General features: G+C 42.5%; 1 protein-coding gene across 1 annotated transcript in view; it reads left to right on the top strand.

Moving 5' to 3' along the window:
* KCNU1 (potassium calcium-activated channel subfamily U member 1) overlaps positions 1-23,037 on the top strand; it is an 83,897-nt gene extending 60,860 nt beyond the window's left edge. Inside the window, exons 21-27 of the mRNA XM_053366841.1 lie at positions 4,520-4,744; positions 5,561-5,735; positions 15,254-15,340; positions 16,996-17,117; positions 19,493-19,693; positions 22,256-22,356; positions 22,824-23,037. Coding sequence (XP_053222816.1) covers positions 4,520-4,744; positions 5,561-5,735; positions 15,254-15,340; positions 16,996-17,117; positions 19,493-19,693; positions 22,256-22,356; positions 22,824-22,995 — 1,083 coding nt within the window. The 3' untranslated portion in view covers positions 22,996-23,037. The remainder of the gene's footprint in view (positions 1-4,519; positions 4,745-5,560; positions 5,736-15,253; positions 15,341-16,995; positions 17,118-19,492; positions 19,694-22,255; positions 22,357-22,823) is intronic.
* Positions 23,038-23,304: the final 267 nt, after the last annotated feature.

Here is a 23,304-nt window from a genome sequence, read left to right as displayed (position 1 = left end):
CTCACCATCTCCTCATATCCTAGTCTGGCTAGGTTGTTGTTCAATAGTTCCTATTAAAAGGTCTATAGAATGGATCATTTCCATTGTTTAGCACCACTTGACAGACTAATAATTGGATTTAAGGCACGTTCCACTAAATACAGCTTGAGGTTTCATTATTCAATTTAGACTAATCCAATTAGTTAAGATGATCATTTAATTTGGCTATGATTCTAATCACTCATCAGCAAAGTTCCCATGACATGAGTCTTTTATTGCCCTCTGAAGAAAAGAAAAAAACCATTGTGAAGACAGTGTTTTATGAATGTAATAGTTCAGCAGCTCTTGACTGGGAATGTGCACATATACTTGGGGTTTGCATAGTCTCCGTGATTTGGCTTGTATCTGTATCTGTGCATTTTTATTTTTAAAAAAACACCAATCTGTTTCTGAGTCACCCAGTGCTCTCTCCACTGAGATCTGTATTTTGGGTTCTGAGCTGCTCCATATAAAATGAATGTGCCCCCATTCACTATGACAGAGAATATAAAAAAAGCTATAACCTTTTACCCTTTTGGCCAAAGTGGATGAAATTTACAGGGACAGGAACCCCTCCAAAGTGAATGAAGCCTGCCAAATTGCAGACTAACATGTTGTTTGTGTGTGGGTGTGTTTGTGCAAGAAGCAAAAGTAATTCACTTTCTACCATAATATAACCAAGAGATAGCCAAGTGGTGTGTAGCCTTGCATGTACAGCATATTTTGTTTTTTTAAAAAATAAAAACTTTGCTACTTCGCACTGACCTTTCCCTTCTGGTGTTGCTTGTGGCCTTCAATATAGGCCTTGCAGACCTCCAAGAGGTAGCAGTAGAGTTTAGAAGAGTTCTGGTTCCTTTTTGTTAAAGCAGAGCATTTTACCTTTTAAAAAAAGAACCTCCGTGGTTGTTGTTTTTTTAAGAAAGAAAGAAAGAAAGAAAGAAAGAAAGAAAGAAAGAAAGAAAGAAAGAAAGAAAAGACTCTCACCAGCTAGATTTCCACAGATCTGATGCACATCCCTAGCATATACTATGTATACCAATCATGGAAAGATTCCATCAGTTGATACACAGAAAACATCCCAAAATGAGCTGTGTTGTATGATGCAGTAATGCACTGAAATCAAGAAGTACATCAGATCTCAAAGCAGGAACACCAATTTTTGTTGGTTAGCCTATGAATTGCTTAAATATGCTAGCAGGCTTCAGGGTACCTTGTGCTTTTCAAAGGGCATTGCCACTGGGATGTTGATGGTATTCAGTTAAGTGTGAAACTCATTGATCTTAGTGTCAGTGAAGTCCTTAATCTCCAGAATACATTCATGACCAGTGAAGAACATGGCCATGGCTGAATGCTCATTCACCTAAGAGTTTTGCCCAGTGGCAGCTGCCAGTCACAAGGCGTCCTGTGCTGATTTCCGGTTGCACTGATTCCACAGGTTGAATCAGACCTATGCATCCCACCTACCCCAAAAAGCCTTGTTACCATAAGAGGTGGCAGTTTGGCTTCCCTAAGTAGTTTGTTGTTGTTCGTGGAATGAATGCCCCATAGAAATGACACTATCTCATGTCATAGCGTCCTTCCTTTTGGAGCAACCTGCCCCAGGAATACTGCTGAGTTGCATGACATAACATTATTCTCATTGGCATGCTTCGTGGGCTGTTGAGAAATGTTGCTGGACATCTCTCACTGAAAATTCCTATTATTATTATTATTATTATTATTATTATTATTATTATTATTATTAATACCCCACCCTTCCTGGTTTAAAAACTGGGCTCAGGGTGGCGAATAGCAAATATAAGACATTGATTAAAATATTCCAACCGAATATTAAAAACAATACAGCGTCAGACATTAAAAACTTCACTTAACTGAATACCATCAACATCCCAGTGGCAATGCCCTTTGAAAAGCACAAGGTACCCTGAAGCCTGCTAGCATGAAACAGCATAACATACAACATAAAATGCAGCATCAATATCAATAAAATTCAAAAATTCAGGAGTCATTTTGGGGAAAGAAAAATAACAACCCAGTCATAGACATCAAATGATCACCAGGGCTAAGTGGCCAAGTTGGTCCTACTAGGGCCAGAAAGGAGACCAGGGAAGAATTTAAATGTGGGGTCCCAGAAAGGGTTTCTTCATAGAAAAGGAAGGGGGAAATGGAATAGAGGATCAGGCTAATACAAATTGAAGGCCAGGTGGAATAGCTCTGTCTTACAGGCCCTGTGGAAGGAGATCAAGTCCCGCAGGGCCCTAGTCTTGTGGGACAGAGCATTCCACCAGGTCGGAGCTGTCACTGAAAAAAGGGGAGGAATTGTGAAAGTGCGTGTGTGTGCTAGACCAGTGATAGGCATAACATATATTTCTGCACCAGACACAAAGTGCCACCCCCATCGTTGAAGTTCTTCTTGGTATGGGACCTAAAAGTCCCACACAAACCCAAGATCCACCACAATGAGTGAATTTAGAATAGGCAGATATCCAACTGTCCCAGTTGAGCCAGTGTAACTCTCATCCCAGTTTAGCCAGGGCTCAGCTGGCAGAACATATGCTCGTGTAAGTCTCCAGAAAGTGGTATGGAAGGGTGTGATGGGACAAGGAAAGACTGACACCTGTTCACAGCCTCTTTCAGTTCAATCACATGACCTGGCAATCTGGTGGACGCCATGCCAGCAAAAAGGGTGCCAGACTCAGGCCAGTTCACATGGCAGTTGCCCAGCACCTGAACAATGTCTGGAATAGGTGTAAATTATTCCAGTTTAATTTCAACTGACATAAATTTGGTCAGCTTTTGATAGGATTGCTCTGCCTGTATCTGAAAGACTGCCTGTCCAAGCCTTCAGATCATCAAGTGATGTCTTTCTTCTAGAATATCCAGCCACTAAGATACAGAAAATGGCAACAACAGAAAGGGCCTTTCCAGCAGTGGCCCCTCAGTTGTGAAATGTCCTTCCCAGAGAGGCTTAACTGTTGCCTACTTTAATGGCTTTTCAGTACCAAGGACAGACACACACACACACACACACACACACACACACACTGCCCACAGGACTTTTAAAATGTTAACATTTAGTTTTTAAAAGGCAACATATGGCTATTTAGCTCTGTGATATTTTAATTATTTCAGCTTTCTGTTCAAATTGGTACTTCAATGTTTTAATTTCTTGATCTCTGCATTAAAGTGATTTATTTTGATTTCAAAATTGCCTTATTTGCTGCTTCTTAACTTGTTTTATCATAACACTGATTTTGAATAGGTTTTTGTTTCTTCGTTGTTGGTTTTTTAAATGTACATTGCCCAGATAATTGCTTATGGGTGTCTGATCAGTTGAATGAATTTGATTTCCTATGAATCACTGGTCTTTTAAAGAAGAGAAGTGCCAACATTTGTGTGTAATTTAAACTGAAATCCACCTTCCAAACCACAGAAGTTGAAATCCTAGAATATCACACTTGAAATTCTGATCTTGGGAGGGGGAGGAGGTTCCCCTCCATAAGCGAAAAAATACATTTTGAGATAGTGTGATACATTCTGAATTTCAGATTTGGGCAGGGAAATTAAATTGGTATCCTCCCTTCTCAGTTTGTTTCAACCACCAGTCTTTGACCTGACCTCTGTTGCTTTCCCTTGCTGTCACTATCCTTTTGCCTGCCCTTTCCAAGAAAACTGGTAGGACTAGGTGGAAGGAGAAGGAACCAAAGACTCTTGATAGTCACTCCCTTTGCTCCTCTCCCTCTCGATAATGGTATGAACTGAGTCCAAGGGGAGAAGGTAAATAATATAATAATATAATATATAATTATTTATAATTTATACCCTGCCCATCTGGCTGGGTTTCCCCAGCCACTCTGGGCGACTTCCAACCAAATATTAAAAACAATACAGTGTCAGACATTAAAAACTTCACTAAACAGGGCCGCCTTCAGTTGTCTTTTAAAAGTAAAGTAGTTGCTTATTGCCTTGACATCTGCTGGGGGGGGGCGTTCCACAGGGCAGGCGCCACTATGAAGAAGGCCCTCTGCCTGGTTCCCTGTAACCTCACTTCTCAGAGTGAGGGAACTGCCAGAAGGCCCTCGGCGCTGGACCTCAGTGTCTGGGCTGAACGATGGGGGTGGAGACGCTCCTTCGGGTATACAGGACCGAGGGTATTTAGGGCTTTAAAGGTCAGCACCAACACTTTGAATTGTGCTCAGAAACGTACTGGGAGCCAATGAAGATCTTTCAGGACCGGTGTTATATGGTCTTGGCGGCCACTCCCAGTCACCAGTCTAGCTGCCGCATTCTGGATTAATTGCAGTCACAATGAATGGGTAGGTGTCGCTGTGACAGAAGTGAGCAAGCATAATATTGAAGGGCCCACCAAAATCTGAAAGCAGCACATATGACATTATATCAAGGATCCCTTTCCCAACATGAGAACCGCCCCCTTTTCCTTTAACTATTTTTCTAAAATAATGTTTCATTTCTTCATATAGTTCTGTTTTGTCCTGTTTAGAAGCGACGCAAGGGGCAATCCAATGACATGCGTGAGCACATTGTAGTCTGTGTTTTTGGAGATGCTACCTCTGCGCTGATTGGACTGCGGAACTTTGTGATGCCTCTGCGAGCCAGTAACTTCACACTCAGTGAGCTGAAGGATATTGTCTTTGTTGGATCACTTGACTATCTCCACAGAGAATGGGAATTCATCCAAAATTTCCCCAAACTATTCTTACTGAGGGTATACATATTCTTTACATATCGTACCCCTCCCCAATATTCTCATCTTAAAAATGCATTTATGTTAAAATCATGGAGCTCAAAACTTCCTCAGAGCAACTCTAATGATACTGGATCATCAAAATATAAACATTCCTTTGGAACTTGGGTTTTCATTCCGAATCCAGTGCATTTGGCTCCAAGAGAAACATCATTTGACTTCCTCTTGAGAGTATCAGTGGAGCACACCTCATGAAATTCTTTTTACTATTAATGTCCTGTTTCTGTGCAGACGCTCTCTACTTTTTGCTTTCCTGTTCAGGTTCTGATGGCCTCCTACTAGAGCCTCCTTAATCTGAAATCTGCCCCTTGTTCTGGAGCATCACCTTTTTTTTCATATATTCAACAGAAAATAAGGGATGTATTTTAGTCAGTGTCCCTGAAATGGGACTTACCTGCCTTTATGGGATTCAAGTTTCTCTTGAACAAACACCAAAGCTTCTGAATACATGTTTGCCTGGCTCCTTCGTTATACACCTTTAGGTGCCAGGCAAAAACATTCCTTTTTAACCAGGCCTTTGGTTGATCCAATTTATATCCTATGCCCTTTTAAAATGTGTTTCTTTGGGGGGGTATTGGGCTGTTGTTTTTATCTTTATTAGGTATGTTGTGGTTTTATATTTTGATTTTATTATGTGAACTGCCCTGAGACCCTCTGGTATAGGGTGTGGTATATAAATTCAAGTGATGATGATGTTTCAGCTGAAGCTTGGATTTTTAAGTCTTGCCAGTCCTTTGACCCTCATGACTTCCACTCCTTTTCTTTTTTCTTTACCAGGGCAGTGCACTTTCCTGTGCTGATCTTAAAGCAGCCAACATCCAGTTTTGTAGCATGTGTGCGATTCTCTCAGCCCATGCGAGAGGTCCTGGTGATCAAATCCTGGTGGATACAAAATCTATCCTGGCTACTCTGAACATCCGTTCCTTACATTTTAAAGCAAATTCATCATTAGGTAAGAAAGGGAAAGAGGATACATGGACTTCTCTCCGCATCATCTCCAGAGGGTTAGGGGAGACCCCCTAGAATATATTCAGGGGCAGATTTAGGTTTCATGAGGTCCTAAGCTACTGAAGGTAATGGGGCCCTTTATATGTCCAGCTGTCCTTTGTCAACAACGAATTGTCGCTGTTTTTTGTGTTGAATATATGCTGTATGGTAATTTATGGACCTAATAGATATCTAAAGCCATTTGCACATGCAGAATGTAGGCACCCTATATACAGAAATGAGCAAACCAGTGATATTTTAGGGAGCAGGCTAGCAGGTGAGGCCCATTACTTACATCATAGGAGCCTATACAACACAAAACACTGATGCTGTATGTAGGTTTTGTTTTATTTGTTTTTATCTTATATTTTGGAAATGTACATCCAGGTGTTTTTCCCTTTAATTTTTTGTGGGGCCTCCAAGAGAGTGGAGCCCTAAGCTATAGCTTGTTTAAAGGTAAAGGGACCCCTGACCATTAGGTCCAGTCATGACCGACTCTGGGGTTGCGGCGCTCATCTCGCTTTATTGGCCGAGGGAGCCGGCATACAGCTTCCGGGTCATGTGGCCAGCATGACTAAGCCGCTTCTGGCGAACCAGAGCAGCGCATGGAAATGCCGTTTACCTTCCCGCTGGAGCAGTACCTATTTATCTACTTGCACTTTGACGTGCTTTCAAACTGCTAGGTTGGAAGGAGCAGGGACCGAGCAATGGGAGCTCACCCCATCGCGGGGATTCGAACCGCCGACCTTCTGATCTGCAAGTCCTAGACTCTGTGGTTTAACACACAGCGCCACCCGCACCCCTATAGCTTGTTTAAAGGTAAAGGTAAAGGTACCCCTGCCCGTACGGGCCAGTCTTGACAGACTCTAGGGTTGTGCGCTCATCTCACTCTATAGGCCGGGAGCCAGCGCTGTCCGCAGACACTTCCGGGTCACGTGGCCAGCGAGACAAGCTGCATCTGGCGAGCCAGCGCAGCACACGGAACGCCGTTTACCTTCCCGCTAGTAAGCGGTCCCTATTTATCTACTTGCACCTGGGGGTGCTTTCGAACTGCTAGGTTGGCAGGTGCTGGGACCGAGCAACGGGAGCGCACCCCGCCGCGGGGATTCAAACCGCCGACCTTTTGATCGGCAAGCCCTAGGCGCTGAGGCTTTTACCCACAGCACCACCCGCGTCCCTTTATATATTATAGCTTGTTTAGCTTTACGTAAATTTGGCACGGAATATATTTAGGGTGTGCATGGGTGAAGGCAAAGAACTGAACACTCTATTGCGCAAGCAGAAATCAGCTCCACTTCTGGAGGAATATTATCTAATAGGGAGCCCAATAACTTGGAAGTAGTAGTTATTTTCCTAGGTAAAGGAAGAAACTTGTTTCTGAAGGCATTGTCACATGATCATGTGGATAATTTACCACAGTTTTGAAGTCACTTTGTACTGTAAGTCGGGCGATAAGACTGACAGTGTGTGCGGGCACCTTCATAAGAAAGCTTTAACTGTGCAATGACAGAGAAAAATTGTCATGAGGTGACATTTTCCTGTCAAAAAAATATTCCATAAAGTCTCCCACAGAGAAGGTTAACTGTGATAGATGATGGGGAATAAATGCAGCAGACTCAATTCTTGAGTGTTGAATCCCGCAAAGTTCCAGGAACTGGAAATTAGATCAGTGGTGCACTCCTATGCATGTCTACTCTGAAGTAAATCCTATTTAGTTAAATGGGGATTACTCCAAGAAAAATGGGTATGGTATTGCAGACTTCAGTGGATATTTCCCCATTCAAAAGAATAAATATGCATAGGATTGTACTGTTAATGTGCTTTTTAGTAAGGCTGAGAAGATTCTCATCTGTTTTTTTAAAAATAAAAAATAAAAAATAAAGACAATTAAAAACTTGCCTTTTAAACACAATTCTTCTCAGCTGCTGACAGACCAGTTTCTGAGTTGTTTTGACATACTGCCACCCTGCTGTTCCCATTCAGTTGTTATTTTAAACTTTGCAACAGTAGATAAAGTCTCTTTGTTTCACATCAAAAACTTTGCCAAAAATGCATTTTTTTGTCATGAATGTGATGTAGACTCATAATGTAACTCCCTTGAATAAGTCGTGTGTGTGTGTGTGTGTGTGTGTAATCAGGAAATGATGGGTCTGCATTTTTTTTAAAAAGATGGTAATAACTAAGCAGGAATGGGGTTTTTAAGGGGTTCAGACTGTGTTGCATTGAAGAGGAAGCTCAGATGTTCAAGAAACATCTTCACACTTACAATCTGGATGTCTCTGGGGCCAAAAACAACCAGTGGTGGTGCTAGACTTGTGCCTTCAAATGAGGGCATGCCTTAACCATTTCTACATTAGCAGAAGATGTGATTTTTAAAAATGTCAAAGACATTTTCCCACCTGCTAGGCTCCATGCTGGCTGGGAGGAAAATGGAACAGAAAGGGAGTACGGTACAGAGAATAAGAGGAATAGGTCCAAATCAAAAGTCCACCCACCTATCCCAGCATTCTGTCTCCAGGGCTGGCCAAAGGCATTTTGTTGCCTAAGATGAAGGACAAAATGCTATTTCCCTCCATTTCACAATGCAGAGGCCAACCTGACTGGAAGTCGACTCTTCTGCATTGGAGTAGGGTCAGTAGGCTAGCTTATGAGGTGCAGGGCAGGTTGTGTGGCACACACAGTTTTTGTTAGGGTTGTTGAAAGTGGAATCCCTGATCTGAACCTTGTGCAGAGTAGAAATGAATGAGCTCTCCACCGCAAGAAAAAGTTTTACTGCCAACTGTTATAAACTAGTCACATAATAAATGTTGCAAATACAAAGTAACACATTGCTCTTAAACAAACTATTTGGTAACATGATCCAGCTTTCTTTAAGTTCTTAATACAGTTCAAAAACTTTCCTCTCTCTGGCGCCAGAAAGATATCCTATGCATGGAACTTGCTTGTTCAAGAACGCTCAGCTGAGTGGTTGGTTGTCTCTGGTTTTATCTTCTGCTGAGAGAGATTGCTGATTGGGTTTCCAGGGATGAGTCATCAGTTAGCCTAAATACTCAAACTGAAAACTCTACCCTCTTCAGTGCATACAATCATAACATTTTATGTACATTAAACTTTTATCTTTAACAGTTTTCTCCTCCAACAGAAAGGAATGGACTGGGAAGATTATTCAGGGAAATGTGGTCTTGGAGATAACCTGGTCCTGAACTAGTTAGGTCTCAGCTAGTATTATTAATGTCGCTTGCTTACAGGATACAATGAAGGTACAGTGGAAATAACTTTGGAGCTTAAAAAGATATATTGAGAGAATCACAGGTAGGGCACAGACCTTACCTAAAGCCAATAAATTGTTTAGTGATAAACTGAGCTTCACACAGTTTGTTGTTCAGTGGTAACTTCAAAAGACAAAAATTGGAATAAGGATATTTTGAAAGTTCAAACAAACAGGGTAATAGAATCAGGGACGTGTGGTCAAAACCACTGAGCCTCTTGGGCTTGCCAGTCAGAAGGTCAGCGGTTCGAATCCCACCGACAGAGTGAGCTCCCATTGCTCTGTCCCAGTCCCTGCCAACCTAGCAGTTCAAAAGCACACGAGTAGATAAATAGGTACCGCTGCAGCAGGAAGATAAACGGTGTTTCCATGTGCTCTGGTTTCTGTCACGGTGTTCTGTTGTGCCAGAAGCAGTTTAATCATGCTGCCCACATGACCCAGAAAGCTGTCTGTGGACAAAAGCCGGCTCCCTAGGCCTCAAAGTGAGACAAGTGCTGCAACCCCATAGTCGCCTTGGACTGGACTTAACCATCCAGGGGTCCTTTACCTATACAAATGAAGCTTATATTCATCTTCTTGTCATAGCTTGTAACACAAATAACTCAGTTGTTAAAAAATGCATGTCAAATATATTTTTCAACTTAGGTATGATTAGCAAAGCTCAAAACCATGAGCTTTGCTAATCATACCTAAGTTGAAAAATATTAGATCCCAGTTCAGAGAAACTCAATGACAGTCTAGCCCAGGTGTGGGGCACCTTTGGGGCGGGGGGTGGGGAACCTCCAGGTGTTACCGATCTACAACTCCAATGGCCAGGGATGATGGGAGTTGTAGTTCAGCAACATCTGAAGAGCCACAGCTTCCCCACAACCTGCCTTAGTCCCTCACTTCATTGAGGCTTCTTCTCTTCCTCATTGGGAAAGCTCAGAGGGAACATATGACTAGGATGTCTAATGAAAGACTAACTCCACTTCCTTAGGAATTCATAGTAAGCTTTCAAAATGTGCTTGTACTTATTTCAGCTGCTACACTGAGATTTTTGTTAAATGTTCTGTGCTTTCATACCATCTTTTCTTGTTGTGCAAATATTGTTTGATGTTTTGAAGTTCTTTATAAAATCTTTTTCTTTAAAGATTTTTCATTGGCATAAAAACCTTTCAGAACTCACAATGAGCTCAGGCAGACACATTTCATTCATGGGAGATCTTATATGGCTCAGTTAGCTGATAACCTTCTGTTATCTAAATACAGGGGTATGGAACTCTCCTAATAGGGGTGGAAACATGACATTGTTTCCCATAGGAGGAAAAAAAATAGATTTCTCAGCATTGCTGTAATTAGTATCCTGTCATGTTCCATCACAAACAGGTTGGCAAACCTAGGTACTGAACTAAATAATCTGTGGCATAATCTAAACATACAACAATAATTAAGCCTGACAGCTTAATATGCTGCCACAATCCAAACATACAGTAGAAATGTGCAATTAAGTAATCTTTTGTAATAGCAGCCTGCCAAGATGAGAGATTTCAGGTATAGGGCTGTGTACTCCTGGGGAGCAAAAATATTGACATAAGGAAACTGTAGCCAGGGCATGGCTACCTTCATGTTAAAATCAAACTGTCTCATCTGAATAGGTGCACTGCTGGAATTCTCATTTGATTTTCTCCACCAGTTTTTGGAGTTGTATGGAGTTTCCTTATTAAAGGAGCTTCTTTGTAATGTGGAGCTTCCTAAAATCTGGTCAGATGATTGTCTCATCAACCTGGCAGAAGCTCTCCAGGGTCTCAGACAGAAAAGGGTCTTTTCCATCCCCTGAGAATCAGCTGGGGATGCCAAGGATCAATCCTGAGGCCTTTTGCATGTTTTCAAGGCATGTTTTCCACCATGGATAGTTACCTGTCTCAGTTACCTGGCCTTGTTTCTGAAATGTGATGCATCACCATTCTGTCTTCATCGTTGTCTTCTTCTTCTTCTTCTTCTTCTTCTTCTTCTTCTTCTTCTTCTTCTTCTTCTCTGGCTTTTGTGCAAAACACTCTCCCAAATTTGGGGTAAAAGGGGCCAAGGCCAGAAGTCAGATCCAGCTCCACCGATGCCCTCCAATAACCTCAATAGGGCATTACAGAACCCTCCTTCACCTCCTCCCCTTTAAAACGTATATATTTTAGAAATATTTTTTTAGAAATACCTTTCATAAAAGCATGAGCAATGGAGTGTCACACACACACACAGACAGACACACACACACACACACACACACACACACACACACACAGTCACATGTCCTCCCCCACCATAACCACTTTAACCATGTAACTGAAATCTTAATACACAGTTTTCCTTATCAACAGAGCCACATTCAGTCAAAAGAATGCCTTGTGATTTTCTCTCTCCCTCCATTACCTTTATGCTGTGTGAGAAGAATGGACCATTAATCTAGAAATCAGAGAGTTGTCCATCAAATAGTGGAGATGGTAGCAGCCAAGAAGATAGACTGTAGGTGACAAAGTGGGCAAGAACCTCAGCTTCTCTTCCCCGATTCCAGGTGACTTTGCCCCATCTTGGCCCCTACTACGTTGTCTTCCTCATGTAACAACTTCTTTCTCTATCCTTCTTTCACTTGCTGCATTTTGCCCCTTCTTTCAGGCCTTTTCTATCTGCCCCCTCCTATGGGAGGAACTGCGGTTTACCATATGCTTCACATGCGGAATGTCCCAAGTTCAATTTCTGGCACAGCAGGTTAAAATAATCCGGTGGCAGAGAAAGTGCAAGACCCTGGAGAGCTGCTACCAGTACTGGTCTAGAGTGACTGTTTCCAGTTTTGGTTAGCCATTCCCTAGTTAAAGATAGCTTGGACATAGTAATCCATGCTCTGGTCACGTACATGTTATATGAATGTTATGCACTCTTTTATTACATTTTGCCGCCTGGCCCTCTGTTGTGGGACTGCCTTGTCCAGCTTGCGCCATGCCCTTAGTTGGCAAAGGCAGCATATGGCTTCTGCCAGGTCTTGCAAATCTGCCTACAGGACTCTGTGAGCGTCCTGCCAAGCTCACATACCTTCATAGGCAGCAGAACCTGGCTGCTACCTAGCATTGGGGTCTGCCCTTGAAGATGGTTTGAAGGCTGTGGCTGGAATACAGGGCAGTGGCCATTTTGAGTGAAACCTCAAAAAAGATATAGAACAACTCAGTTGCACAAACCTTCCTTTAGCAATATGGCAAATTAATTATACTGCCCCCAAAACTTTCCAGTTTCAGTCGTTCGGCCTATTTGTATTAGCAGTGATGTTTCGTCCCATCATTGCACCAGAGTGTGACATTGGTCTGTTACCTAGATATTCTCAAATAACTGAAATGAAGTCAGTAAAATACCTACAGTAAAGTACCTACAGATAAGGTATATGATACTTAATTGATAATATTCAACAGGGTGGATCTGCTCTCTAAGACACTGAAGATTTCATTGTCTTAGACAGACGCCTCTTATAGCACTTTGAAAACATTTTCATCTTCCCGGTCTGTTTTTTTTAACAACTTGCTGAGTGACTACTATAGGCCTCACTGACTTTGAAATTGGATTAACTGCTGCACAAAGGTGTGCCCCCCTTGAATCTTGTAGGATTGTATTCGTCTATGTGCACTCCGAAATCTATTTTATAATTCCTTTATCTCGTGACAAAAATATCCCACCAACAAGTTTAATACCACCCAAATTCCTGCTTATACAGCCAATTCCATTTTTAATCCAATTTATTTCCACCTTGGTAGTGTGACCTTGTTTTCTTCATTAGCATATGGGAGAGAGAAGAAAATACACCAAATGCTTTCCTGGGTTTAAATCGAGAAATGGTGGGGGTTAATTCTTGCTTTATTTTACTTTGTCTGCAAGCAAATAAACAGGACTGTGTATTTTTTATGTCACAATCTGCAATCAGATTGTACCAATCCTTTAAACTGAAACTGTTCTTATATCATAAATGGGGTCTTTTTTCAGGTGTGTGTATGTAATTTGAAATGAACACCAACACCCCTAGTTCCCACAGGTTATTCTAATTTGCAGTCACTGACCAGAAACATAGGAAATGGGAGCCAGCAAGTTCATGTCTAAAGTCTTGTGTTCACAGTGCATATAAATAAATATTATGCCAAAAAATCATGGGAAGTGTAGTTTGTTAATAGTGCTGAGAGTTGTTAAGAAACCCCTGTTATGCTCAGAGAGCCACAATTCCCAGAGTTCCCTGGGAAAAGAGATTGATATTAAATCCCTTTTTGTATCATAGCTTTGTGAGGGGAATAGGGGTTTCCTCTTAAAACTTTTAGCACCCTAAAATGTAAAGTGCAGATGGAGGTCTAAGTGAGCAATTGGGAAGAATACTGCCGGCCTGCATGAGAAAAAGTCACTTTTTTACAGGCAGGGTGGTGGGGATGGCTCTGGGATGACTCACAACCCTTAAATGGCTACAGCTTTGGACTGAGGCACACTCCATTGTCTCTTGAGATAGATGGGTGCTGACAATACACACAAGCATACTGACGTACGTACACACACATGCACACTGAAAGATGTCTCTTGCAGACTGGCTTTGGTCTTCATTGAACAATTAATATAACTAAGATAAATTCAACTGATGTCTTGCTAAATCTATTTGTTGAGCAGCTTTCCCATATGCTCAAGGCAACACGGAGGGATAACTAAAACAGTTAGGAGAAAAATTGCAAAGCATACTGGATCTAAGCAGCACTGAAGCAACTCATCGGCTGAGCTGCAACCCATATAAAAAAGATGCCGCCACTGTTGGAGTCATTATACCTCTACATAGCAGTCACTAGGAAATTATGCATGGGAAAATTGTTGTTGCACCCAGGTCTTACTTGGGGGCTTCCTGTAGGAATCCAGTTGACCACTCTTGGTTGTATCCAACACTAGTCCTACTCCATTGAAGCTAATTGATATGACAAACTTTGGTTCATTAATTTCACTAGATGTACTGTGAGTAGAACATAGTTGGATACAACCAATGTGGGACTAGATGGGCTTTGGTCTGATCCAGCAGGGATCTTATTACTTTGTACCCTCTCTGGAAGGCTAGTAGAGAAGAGGAATTACAGAATTTAGGATTGACTTCATTTACAGCTTCAGGACCACTGGTTTGACTGACTGATATCTGATGACAATGACCGCTCCCCGCTTAAAACGGGGGGCGCCCTTTGCATGGACGCACGCAGCCCCTAGATTTGGAGCGGCTCCAACAGCATAGGCTTGTTTTGCCTTCCCTCAGGTGGGATACCTGGAGGTCTCCGCCTACCTCAGTCAGTTGTCCAATCCCACCTGGGGGAAGCATTGCCAAGGCGACCAGGCCAGGTAGGGGAGGGATTACCTGCCCACACAATAGAGGGAGGATCTTACCTAGGAATCCTCACTTGGCTCCAGAGCTTCTCCCACCTTACCCACCCTCAGTTAATGTCTTATTTTTCAGGTTAACTTTTCTTCACAGGTATGTGGGCGCTGCTACGTTAAGGTTGCTGTTAAAGGGCCAGAAAGGAATTTCCCTGCATTGGCAGGTTTCGCCTTTCCCGTAGCAAAACGTCACAACTTTGGCGGTATCAGGCCTTGGGCGGAATCCTTTAATCCATCTTCCTCTTTGCGGCGGCGATACCAGGGTTCCCCGTTAAAGGGGTTTCTGAAGGGAGGCTTTGACCGTACGCCGAAAGGTCGTCATTGCTCTCCCCTGCGGCGGCGGCGTAACAGGGGAGGCTATCTCTGCTTGAACATATGTTCTCCAGAGCCAGCCCATCCCCCCCCACACACATTGGATAACCCTGATGCTCCCTAGGTCCCCGGCTGGGGACTGGGGAGGGAGAACGCCCAATGCCTGAGCCAAGGTCTACCCACATTTGAAATTTAATAAAGTTGTGGCCAATTTAATCCCATAGCACGTTGTCATGAGTCGTTATTCCACATGACGGGGGGGGGACCGCGCGGGATCTGGGGACTCCGCCTGTCCATGCAATAAACAGCTCCAGGAAGAGCTTTCAAGTAGATATCTCAAATCTTTCAAGACAATGAAGCTTGGGAGAACAGCATGCAAAAAACAGAAGTGTCTTTTATAGTTACAGTAATATACAATAAGCACTTTTGGGCAGTCTCAAAATTTAGCTCTTTGATCCCTGACTTTCTCTTCTTCTTTCTTTTTCCTGCATTGTTACTGAAAGTTACTCGAATGGAAATCAGTCAGGGAACAATTGATAGTCCATCAGTGCCCATCCTTTCCAAACGGACTCCCATCATCACTGAGCTGAGTAAGTTCTTCTTTGGGAATAAATTTCACCAGTGTTATGCCTGATGCATTATTTATTTACTCCTGAAACCTCTTTAGAATTCAAAGACAGAAAATGACAGCATGCCGTGTCCAAGGAACATAAAAAAGATTTGACTTAAATGTTAATTCACAGGCTTTGAAGAAGTCTCAATAGCTTATAAGGAGAATATATGTAACAAAGTGTTACAAAGACTCAGCATGAAACTAAAGCAAAACTTTTTTTTTCATCCCTGCAACATCCACATGGATGTTTCTGGAGGATTTAGAAGTGCTTTTAAGTTTTGGTGAGCATCTATTCCTTTCAGTCACCGTTCTTGGATCTTTTGACAGTTTGTAATGATTAAAACTACTGATGTGGCTGGATTTCAGAATTGGAGGTGGTTGAAAACAGCACCTCCACTTTGGAAATAACAAACTTTTTATGTTCCAAGCCAAAACCACTTTGTGTTTGGGTTGGGCGTATACAGAAGCTCAACCTGTTGAAATATTCCTCCATCCTTTCCCCAAATAGTTACTTTCCCCAGCAGCAACTGGGTCCTCAAGATACCTTTGGGCTGTGAAGGTGTAGGGGTCCATTCAAGACCTGGGGAGCAGCCCTTCACTCTCCACATTCAGTTGCTGCTCAAGGAAGATTGCCTTTGGGGAAAAGAAAGGGATGAAATGCAATAATTGAGGTATTTGGTTTCTGGGAAGGCTGGGGGCAGTGGAGGCCTGGCAGTGAGGGATTTCGAATAGTCAAGGTCTCCTGAGATATCAGAAACATTCACAATGTTCTTATATGAAAAATGCAGGTTTAAAAAGTCACTTTATGGTGGCTTTTCTGCCACAGTAATGATTATCTCAACTGAGAACATCTTTCTTATTTTAACTATTTTACTTAAGTAACTTTACTTACTTTCCAAATATTGCTTTCCAAATATTTTTGGCCTGCATCTTCCACTGTATTAATATACCGTATTTTTTGCTCTATAAGATGCACCAGACCATAAGACACACCTAGTTTTTGGAGGAGGAAAACAAGAAAAAAAATATTCTGAATCCCAGAAGCCAGAACAGCAAGAGGGATTGCTGCGCCACGAAAGCAGCGATCCCTCTTGCTGTTCTGGCTTCTGGGATAGCTGCGCAGCCTGCATTCGCTCCATAAGATGCACACACATTTCCCCTTACTTTCTAGGAAAGAAAAAGTGAGTCTTATAGAGCAAAAAATATGGTAAATATGGGCATGAGTGGTAGGGGAAATGTAATTAAATGTTGACTTGTTTGTTTTCACAAACCAGGTGAGTCTTAGTACTCAGCCTTGTCACAAAGCCTAAAAGACATCTGATCTATCATAATATAATTAATCAAGTGCCACCAAGTTATAAACGCATCTAGCTTGCTTGCTTACTGATAATCACCACCATTATTTATTGTCACAAGAGCTCATTTCTTGATTGATCTCAACTCCTGGCCTCAGTAAATAATTTGGTCATACAAGTCCATTAAAGCAACCACTCCTTCCTTTCTCTCACATTATTTCCATTATTTTACAGCACAGGAAATTGTTGAGTTTAATTATGATAATTTCTATTGATTATATACAACCTTGGTGTTTGCAAGCGGTTGAGCTTCTGCTATTGCTTTGTCCTCTTTCAGAGATTGCCTCCAATGCACAATTCTTTGAACAGAGCAACACAAATGAATCTGTTTATGGAATGCAACAGATATCCAGAGGAACAGTATTTTCTGACAGCTTTTTGGACGCTGTAATGTGCACTGTAAGTCCCTTCTAGACCTTCCAACTTGAGTCTCATATTAAATCACCCATCTCTAGAAGACTGCTGGGTAGAAATGGTTAAGCATGATTCTCCACTGAATTGTTAACCTCTTCCAGAAAAGTTCTACTATGGGCAGAAATGCAGTTTGACTTGCTGTCCATGTCTGCTTTGTTTACAAAGTGTATTATGCACTTCTAACCTAAAACATGCATTTATTTCGCATTAAAGCCAGGAATTACTTTTCTGAAATTTGGTGGAATGTATAACTAGGGTTTATAGGAGCAGGGTTTATTTTGGCAGAACTATTTCTAGAATGGGCCCAGGGTGCAGTGTATTCCTGTAAGTATATAAGGCCAGACCTCTACCATGTTCAGCAATGGACAGCTTCTTCTGCAGTAGACAAAACCTCTGGACGTGTACATTGAAGTCTAGAGCAGCTCAGGGAGCCTCTGTATAATGTTATGTCTTTACTTGTGTGGCTATAAGATTTTCACATGGTGTAGGATAGCTTTCTTTGGTTCCCGAAAGGTCCTAGAGGATGCAAGCACAACCTGGTGACATCTCTAGATTCCTGGAATGGACTTTGGAACGGAGTTGGACGCAATAAGAAATGCAAATTCACTCACTCAGAATACTATACAAATCCACCCTAATTTGACTTTAGAGATAGGCCAATGTTGTACTAATGATAGTTAGCACTAGATAACAAAGTTGTGTGAATATGTAACCAATTATCCATATTATTAAAAATCTTAAAGCCAGGTTTGAGTAGATCTCACCCATTCCATTGCTTTGCTGTTTCATAACTTGCCTCTGTCATGCATTCTACTCCTGAATTGTGGTGTTAAGTGGAGGAATTTCTAAAGTTCATGCTGGAATTAGAGCATGTGCAAATTTCAGGGCCCAAAGACTGCCCAAAACTAATCTTGAACATTGGTGTGTGCACAGTTTTTACAGTTGTGCATATGCACTTCTTGAGCATGGGTAAAACACCACCAAAATAATATTGATGTAATCATGCATACAATTACATCAAGACTGATTTTGTTGTTGTTACCCTGGAACCTAGCAGCTCGAAAGCATATCAGCACAAGTAGATAAATAGGTACCGCTGTGGCAGGAAGACAAACGGCATTTCTGTGCACTCTAGTTTCCATCACGGTGTTCCGTTGCACCAGAAGTGGTTTCGTCCTGCTGCCCACATGACCCAGAAAGCTGTCTGTGGACAAATGCCGGCTCCCTCAGCCTGAAAGCGAGATGAGCGCCGCAACCCCATAGTCGCCTTTGACTGGACTTAACCATCCAGGGGTCCTCTATTTTTACCTTTACCTAAGCCAGGTTGAAAGGAAAGAACTTCACCAACATGTACATCCTCTCTGAAACAAATAAATAACACTCATAAATAATGCTACCATCTACATGTCATATGAACCATCCCTTCAGATTCCCTAAATACCTTTAAGAGGTTGGAGTACTTTGCTGGTTCTTGATTTTCTAATCTTAAGGCCAGGTTTCCTCAACCTCAGTCCTCCAGATGTTTTTGGCCTACAATTCCCATGATCCCTAGCTAGCAGGTCCAGTGGTCAGGGATAATGGGAATTGTAGTGTCAAAACATCTGGAGGACTGAGGTTGAGGAAGCCGGCTTAAGGCCCTGCTTAAGGCTGTCATGAGAGATTTGGTGTCCCCTTATTTTTCGGAAATAATCATAGTCACCCAGTCATCTGAATTTAATAGTTTGTGGCCCTATACTGATCTCCATGCTGATCCTCTATTTTCTTGCTCATACATCTCCACAATAATATGGACATTTCCAGTGTCAGACCAGTGAGGATTCAGATTCCTCATATACATTAAGCTGATGGCCAATACAGCATGCCCTGCACACTCAAGAGATATCAGTTAGAGTAGCAATCAAACTTTGCTTGATGAAATTTTCCAAGATTCCCTCAAAATTGTTCAGAGGTCCTAATCCTGCAGTCCTAATCCTGCCATATATATTACCTGGCAGAGAGGCTGTCCACCACAACCTTCCCTGATATTCATTCCTGCTGGAAAATGCATTGTGAGTGCACTCAAATTGTGTTGTGTGAAAATGAGGCCTGAGAACCCTGAGCAGTACCGTAACGATGTTAATATTTGAAAAGGCAGGCTGGATCCTTCTGAAAATGCACATGGACTCCACAGAAAATGTTCAAGCTTCTTGGTGGCAGGCAAATTAATGTGAATTAGCATTGCTTGATTATAGGAAATTCGAAAACCATTGTTCTAGAATACCTACAAGAAGGCCCTATCAAGTCTAATTGGATAGACATTTGCTGTCTTTTGTATCATCTGGTAGAAATGAATGTTTGTCTTCTGTACATTTTCATTGCAGACCTACCATAATCACCATGTGTTGGCTTTACTGCAGTCACTGGTGACTGGGGGGACCAGTCCAGAACTGGAAGAATATCTGGCAGAGGAGGCTTCACTGAGTGGCAGTACTAGCAATGTGGTGCACTTTGGATCGAGGAACAGGTGTAAACTGGCACTTTTAGCACTGACAGATTCTCCAAGTGTAGCAGACGGACGACTGGTGAGTTGTATTTAGCTCATTTCCTTCAAGCTACGGTACCTCTTTTAAATCTCATTGATGTGCTTCAAGCCATCATGAGCAAGTGAATTAGGAAGATAGGAAGCTGTATTTACTGTTTTCTTGGATTTGCAATCCATAGACTGTTTTGAATCACATGCATGAGCTTTGTATCAGCATTCATATCAATAACCTCATTTAAAAAGGTCCACTTGAGAAGTGCTTAAGTCAGTGAAGACAATGGGACAAAGGCAGATGAACCTCAGTTTAGAACATGCTGAGAAGGTGTGAAATTGGATGGAATAAGAATTGGTCTGATCCATCCATCCTTACCATGTTGGTGCCAATGCCTTTTAACATCTATATCTTTGGTTCCTTTTTTTAAAAAAAAAATGCTGGTGGACCCCCTAATGATTTTTCTGCTAGTGGTAGCAATTGTAATGCACTGCTAGTTGTTGTGTGATTCTTAATTGTATTTTTATTGCTTCTTTTATTTCTTAAGTATCAAATTTTATTGTACTATATAAGAAATAAAAGCATTAAAAGCACAATTACAAATCAATATGAATTTTTAATGCAGTGGATGTTTCTGTTGTGCCCACCGGACTCACTTTTCAAGTGCAGCCACTACATCTGCCATTCTTCAAAAACATGCTGTGTACCACCCAAATGAAGGTATCTGAAGAAGTGTGCATGCACACAAAAGCTCATGCCAGTGACAAACTTAGTTGGTCTCTAAGGTGCTACTGGAAGGAATTTTTATTATTTTGTTTCATCCAAATGAAGCTCAGTTTGGAAAGGCGTGATCTGTATGAAGCCTGGGGAAGTGGTCATTAGGGGATCTGGTGCTAGATATTACTACTTTGTAGATAATGTGACACTCAGCCAGGGGCATAAGAAGGGGGATGTGGGGGGTGCACCCCACCCCAGGTGCCATCTCTGAATGGGGTGACAAAAAGGCACCCCCCGACTTGCCCCATCGCCCCCGAGGGATCTCACCTCTGCAGCCAAGCGCGAAGGATTGTGCCGCCGCCACGCACGGAGGATCGCCCCGCCACCATGCGCAGAGGATCACCCCGCCCCTGCGCAGCAGATTGCCCCGCCCCCACACGGCAGATACCCCCCCCCCGAGTGCACAGCATGGCCGCCACCCTGTGTGCCCATGCAGCCAGCTCTGCTACTGTAAAGGTAAAGGTAAAGGGACCCCTGACCATTAGGTCCAGTCGCAGATGACTCTGGGGTTGCGACGCTCATCTCGCTTTATTGGCCGAGGGAGCCAGCGTATAGCTTCCGGGTCATGTGTCCAGCATGATTAAGCTTCTTCTGGAGAACCAGAGCAGAGCACAGAAACGCTGTTTACCTTCCTGCTGGAGCGGTACCTATTTATCTACTTGAACTTCATGCTTTCGAACTGCTAGATTGGCAGGAGCAGGGACCGAGCAATGGGAGCTCACCCCATCGTGGGGATTTGAACCACCAACCTTCTGATCGGCAAGCCCTAGGCTCTGTGGTTTAACCCACAGCGCCACCCGCGTCCCTCTTTCTGCTACTGTACTCAGCTCTATTTCTGTGCATCATTTAAGCAGGGGGAGTCTGTGTAGGACCTAGGCCAGGGCTTGGAAGCAGTTGTGGGGTGGAAGAGGGCCAATATACTGGGATTGAATCCTGACATCCTAAGAGTGGGTGGTTCCTGGATTCAGGACTTTGGCAGGTCACTTGTTCTCTACAAGGTTCACTCCCTCTAAAGCAGCAGTTCTCAACCTGTGGGTCCCCAGATGTTGTTGGACTACAACTCCCATCATCCCTGAGCTCTGGCCTTCCTAGCTAGGGGTGATGGGAGTTGTAGTTCAACAACATCTGGGGACCCACAGGTTGAGAAAGGCTGCATAGTTCAGGTGTGCGTCTGGATCCAACTTTGCCAGTGGAGGCACCGGTGAACTCGACAGCTACCTGACCCCATTGACCAATGCATTATATGTGAGGCCACCACAATCCTGACTGGAACCTGTGGTAAAAATGCACATGCATATGAATTCATACAAAATTAAGAATTTTATTTTATTTTAAACCAGAATAACAAATGATTCCTAATCTATGTGTTCCACATTTTTGGGGTGAGGGAGATGGGTGCTTTATAAATGAGGAAGGAGAGTGGATGAGGAGAGTTTCAGAGTTAGCTCTAGCTTCCTACCCTGCCAAGGAGAGTAATAAATTTGGAAACTACTATTTTAAACCAGGGCCTTCAACCAGTAGTTTATGGGACATACACAGCAAGGGAGAGGCTGAAAGGCCCTGCAGGCCAGGCATTTATCCTTGCCATGGGCGCAGTGCCAAGCGCCACTACTGGTCAGTTGGCACCGTGCCCAGGGGGAACACCCTCTCCATTCCTGCTGCCATTGGACTGCAAAGTGGACTGCAATAGGCCAGTTCACAGGGAAAGCCCAGGGCCCGCCCCCAAAGCCACCCGCCCAGGAAGGTACAAACAGACTTATCAATTAAATTAATCTTATCAAGGAATGTTGATATGGCATTAAAACAATATTGTCACTTTCCCCCTCTTCACAGCTCTTCTTTGGGGATATCTACAATCTAGCACTTGAGTTGCTTGGAATCCTTTGCTTTGGCCTATACCGTCAGAAAGATGAGACCAGTCTGATTGAAAATAGGAAAGTATATTGCAAATTGAAACGTACAGATGCAGCTCCGTTTGAGTGTGTCAGTTTCAAAACAAATAAGAAAATAGTTCACATTTGCATGGATCAGTATTGGTCCAAATATTATTATTATTATTATTATTATTATTATTATTATTATTAATTGTATACTGCCCTTCATCCAAAGATCACAGGGCGGTTCACAACATAAAAATGCAAAATGAGAATACTGTACTACTGCATTAAAAGATTGTATCATGTATGTATGATACATTTTAGGGTATTATTACACAAGTAAGAATTAAATTTTCTCTTTCCCATTAACCCCTTCCCATTTTACGCAGATCTTTTGCACCATTATGCAAGTTTTTAAAAACACATTCAAAACCCCTTAATATATATGTCCAAAAAACAATTGCTCCTTTGAGTGTGTAGTTTTTCAAATTGTGATATTGCTGACTCTTTTTTTCTAAAAACAGATTTGTGATTGCTCGGCCACCTACCAATTTTGAGATCTACGCCTCTGATCAGTTCTTTTGCCTTGTCCCATTCAACACTTTAGTAAATGACCTGACAGCTGTGGTAAAGTCCATTCGAACAGTCAGACGAAAGGGTGCTTTGCTGACACCAGACCAAGTGTTTTTATCATGAAATATGCCAGCATCTCCCTTCAAATAAATACTTTGTTCTTTATGAAGTGTCTGCAACCATTTCTCCCCACTTCCATCCTTTACCTTGCGGTATGATTTAAGGTTAAGCATTCCAGGATCCAAATCCAAAATTCTCACCAAGTATAGTTTAGACAAACCCATGTGATTGTTCCAGGGGCTTCTGGGGAGACCTCACATTTCATGAAGGGAGTGTGATTGGAGTCTGCTTGCATTCTCCTTACATTCTGCTGCTCCCAGGCACTTCTCCTGAAGAGAACAATGAGCTCTCTGTCAATCACTGCACCAGAGC

This window comes from Podarcis raffonei, chromosome 15 (assembly GCF_027172205.1).
Source record: "Podarcis raffonei isolate rPodRaf1 chromosome 15, rPodRaf1.pri, whole genome shotgun sequence".
Taxonomy (NCBI): domain Eukaryota; kingdom Metazoa; phylum Chordata; class Lepidosauria; order Squamata; family Lacertidae; genus Podarcis; species Podarcis raffonei.
The sequence above is the reverse complement of the archived record's forward strand: the minus strand, read 5'-3'. Positions and strand labels throughout refer to the sequence as shown.